Raw genomic sequence first — 4,049 nt, 5'->3', positions numbered from 1 at the left:
TACTATATATATATATATATATATATATATATATATATATATTCAATTGCAAAAGAGATATAGATAGTAACAAAAAATCATAATAACAATTGTGCAACAGCCGGTCGGACTTGAGAAACGCTTGCACACGTTTCCACAGTACATGCGAAAGTAGCTCTTTACTAATTACACGTAAAAAAATGAAAAGAGGAGAATCGCTATATATTTCCTCCTCCAAGCGAACCTCCTCCTTAAGATATCCTCCGCGCATAGGCGGACTAATTGGCTAAGGATCCTTGATTAAAATCTATGTATCCTACGACCTAAGGATCCTAAAAAAATCTACTAAAGGATCGATAGACCGTAGGATCTAAAGATCGCATGAAATATGAATCCTAGATGTTGTAGACTCCAAAATTTCATTAATTCATTGTTTCACGAATTCTAAATCTTAGGATCTTGTACGAATCCTGAGAAATATGTATCTTAAATATATCTTAGAATCTATAGACTCGAGGATTGACAGATTTTGTGATTCACAAAAACTGTCTTACGAGTCCTAGGATGTAAGGATCCTGAGAAACATCGCACCCAAGATCTATAATTTTTAGGACGTACGGCTCCTAGAATCTAAATAGAGTTTTAAAAATATGATGCCTAGGATTTATGAACTTAAGATTCGATAGTTCCTAGGATATACAAATTCTATATATGAACTCTATAAATCTAAATTCTTGTCACAGACGTATTTACAAATTCTAAAAATTTAGAGCGTGTATTTTAGGCTCTATATGTAACTTTACATTTCGACATTCTAATGAATTTCATATCTTAGAAGGGAGATTCCAATATAATGGCAAGTCTATGTTTTTGGAGGCCTGAAACTAATATCTTCCATCTCAAAAAAATATTATCTCAAATAAATAAAAACGTATTTATTTAGTATTAACAAAACGAACATAAAACGCTTATGTAAAAGTCACGTAAAAAAAAAATATATATGTATATATTCGAAATTACACTGTTATATTCAACTAAAAAATATATACATATTAACATAAATAAATTCAATTAATGTACAATTATTTAACAAAATAATTTTGAAGTAGAAAAAGAAAATGGAAATAATCATGTATCATATTATTATTATTATTATTATAGTTAAAAAATGCACCCATAAAACTTTAAGTTTAGCGATAGTACCACTGAACACGTGAATCCTAGAAGCCGTTAAACCCTAATATTTTCTAGCATGAATAGATCCTGGATGTATGGCTACGTCGACCAGCGGCGTGAGAAAAAACAGAAAAAAGAATGGAGGAAAATAAAAAAGAAAGTTGGGGACAGAAAGAGAGCGGAGGAAAGGGGACGAAAGATAGAGAAAAAAGCGCCTTAGTGTACCGATTAACGCCTTAGTTGACTTTGAGCTTGTCATTATAGCCGATGTGACCAGGTGCGCTATTGGCAAAGTGCTTTTTGTTGGACTTCTTTCCAGCCAGGTACGTCTTATGGAAGAAACGCGCGAATAGGACAAAGTAGCTCAAGTACATCGCGAAGCTAAAATGGATATTCATGCGAGAAATGTTGCAATCCACGTTGCCGCTCTCCAGGTATTGATAGGCAGATATATTGATATAGCAACCGACTACCATCTGGGCAAGTTGTAATGTGGTAATCACCATGGAGATTACTTTAGGTGGTCTGTATCGCATCGCCTTCAGAGCGTAGTAGCTGTACATGATCGAGTGGACGCAGTAGTTCATCACGACATACCATCGCGCGGACGCGGTGTGCTCCGAGTAGGAAAACCAGGAGTACAGTAAGACGGTAATATGATGATACCAGTGCAGGAAGATTAATGGCTGTTTGCGCAGCACGATGAAGATCGTGTCGCCGAGCTCGGGTAGTTTCGACAGTACGAACAACCACGTCCAGAAGCCTGACACGCAATCTTGCTCGATAAAACTGCAATCAAATTAATGACTTTTTTGTAGAACGTTCTCAGTTACAAGATTTATATTAATTTTAAATTGCGATCATTGTGTTGCGTAATTGTCTAATGTCATTATTTAATATAAATTTGTATCAATATCAATTTTCTTCGAAACCTGGTTTTTGTAAAATAGTCATTAGAATACAATACGTTTGATACATTTTAAATATACTTAAATATATATTTATTCATTTAACATTTATCGATGTTATTTAAATTTTCATTGTTTCAAAGATAATTTTTAATAAATTTTTGAATAATTTTAAAATAATTTTAATAATTTTTAATAAAAACAAATAGTATATAAAACATAAATTTTATATAACTTAAGTTACATTACAACATAAGTTACACAAATTATTAAAATTATTTAATAATAGCTTCAAATAAGAATTGATTATGAGTATCAGCTTATAATTATCATTTTAAAAGATTCTATTTAAAATGATCTTAAATATAAAAATCGACTATGAGTACTGTCATTTATATAATATTTATATAATATTTATTTATACGTATATAAATCTTAAAGATAATAGATATGCAAATGATAATTGATTCGTATATAAATATAAAAAAAAGCATAACTCGATTTTTATATTTAGTAGAACTTAAGATTTTAAGAATCTTTTAAAATAATAATTATAGACTGAGTAGTCAATTCTTATTTAAAACAGTCTTAAGCATTAAGATGGTTTTGAATATAATATCCGACTGTGTAAATACCAGCCACAATCAAAGTTGCACCTTAAAACATTAATTAAATTTTGAAAATTTTGAAAAAGAAATCAATGATAAATATCGATCAATTATTACTTTCAATGTCAATTTTTGACAATGAAATGTAAAATTAATCAATAATTATAAAAAGATTTGGGGATTTAATGAAACTTAATACATGAAAGAACCGACCTTGGTATGCAAATGCTGTGAAGTAATCCGTGGTGCCTGAGAACGTGTATTAATTCGGGCGCCGTTCTAGTAAAGCCGATGATAGAAAAAGAAGCCAATAACGTATTCCAAAGACACAGTATTCCCCTGAGTTCGAATCTGGGCCTGCTGGCCATATAATGTTGCCCGCCGAATATTAGGATCATGTATAATCCGCAATAGTAAAAACCGTTCGTCCAATTCTTCATCATCCATTGTTTGGTCTCGTGATGACTGAACGTCTCCTCGAAATTGAAAATGTAAGAATAATTTGGGAGAGTTACCTCCATATAATCCACTTTATTCATCTTTATGTTTCAAGTAGATATCTCGGTAATGATAGCTTGGCAATTCTGTAACAAACACGGATAAACGATAAGATATCGGTTAGTCAAGTTGTTTATAAAATTACATTATAAAATCTCAAAGTCAATGGGAAAAAATGTAAACATACTTTCGTATGTATCGAGGATTGCATTCAAACAAAATAACTTAGGTAATGGAGTTTAAAATTCTGAGAAATCATTACGTGTATGTAATGTTTATACTTTTAAATTGTTTAAAATATTGCGAAATCTTGAAGGACGTCTCATTCGCATAAAAGTTAAACTGATATAAATTTTGTATCAGTCCTACTTATTCACATACATTTTACAAGCCATTATTTAAGTTTTATATAAGCTTTATATAAGCTTTATATAAGTTTTATATAACTTACTCTTAGAGTAAGATCCAAAAAATTTAAGCAGTAAAACGTAAACAGAAAAATTCAACATTGGATTAGCTATTGCTTATATTATGATCTTTACTGAGATTGGCCAATTCGCTTACTGTTTAAGTTTCACTGCTTAAATTTGATGAGTCGATCATGACCTTTAAATATTAAAAAAATTTACGTCATAGTAGAAAATAATAATTAATTGATCGTTTTTACGGCACATGAGCAAGCAGCAAAAAAATCAACACAATGGTTTGATTATTGCGGAGAGGTCTTTATTATAATTGATTAATTCGCTTACTGTTTATGTTTTACTGTTTAAGTTTTTTGTGTGTCACTAAATTTGAAGCTCAGGTAATGATTTATTAGAAAAAACTCAAGGAGCAATTTGATCTTATATTTAATTTGCTGAAATATGATCTTGAAATC

The 4,049-nt window shown here is 30.6% G+C and overlaps 1 protein-coding gene across 1 annotated transcript; it reads right to left on the bottom strand.

Moving 5' to 3' along the window:
* Window positions 1–1,391: 1,391 nt before the first annotated feature.
* On the bottom strand, window positions 1,392–3,210 carry LOC105618950 (elongation of very long chain fatty acids protein 6). Its single transcript, XM_012200481.1, has 2 exons — window positions 2,885–3,210; window positions 1,392–1,944 (listed from the first exon to the last, which is right to left on the bottom strand). Exons 1-2 carry the CDS (start codon window positions 3,208–3,210, stop codon window positions 1,392–1,394), a joined length of 879 nt encoding a protein of 292 aa, XP_012055871.1.
* Window positions 3,211–4,049: the final 839 nt, after the last annotated feature.

The sequence above is a fragment of the Atta cephalotes genome (genome assembly GCF_000143395.1).
Source record: "Atta cephalotes unplaced genomic scaffold scaffold00019, whole genome shotgun sequence".
Lineage (NCBI taxonomy): Eukaryota > Metazoa > Arthropoda > Insecta > Hymenoptera > Formicidae > Atta > Atta cephalotes.
This window is presented reverse-complemented; position numbering and strand designations above follow the sequence as displayed.

Coding starts and splice junctions, on each gene's coding strand:
- LOC105618950 (XM_012200481.1), bottom strand. CDS start 3,210: ATGAATAAAGTGGATTATATGGAGGTAACTCTCCCAAATTATTCTTAC. Junction 1,945..2,884: donor CACAGCATTTGCATACCAAG/GTCGGTTCTTTC, acceptor ATTTGATTGCAG/TTTTATCGAGCAAGATTGCG.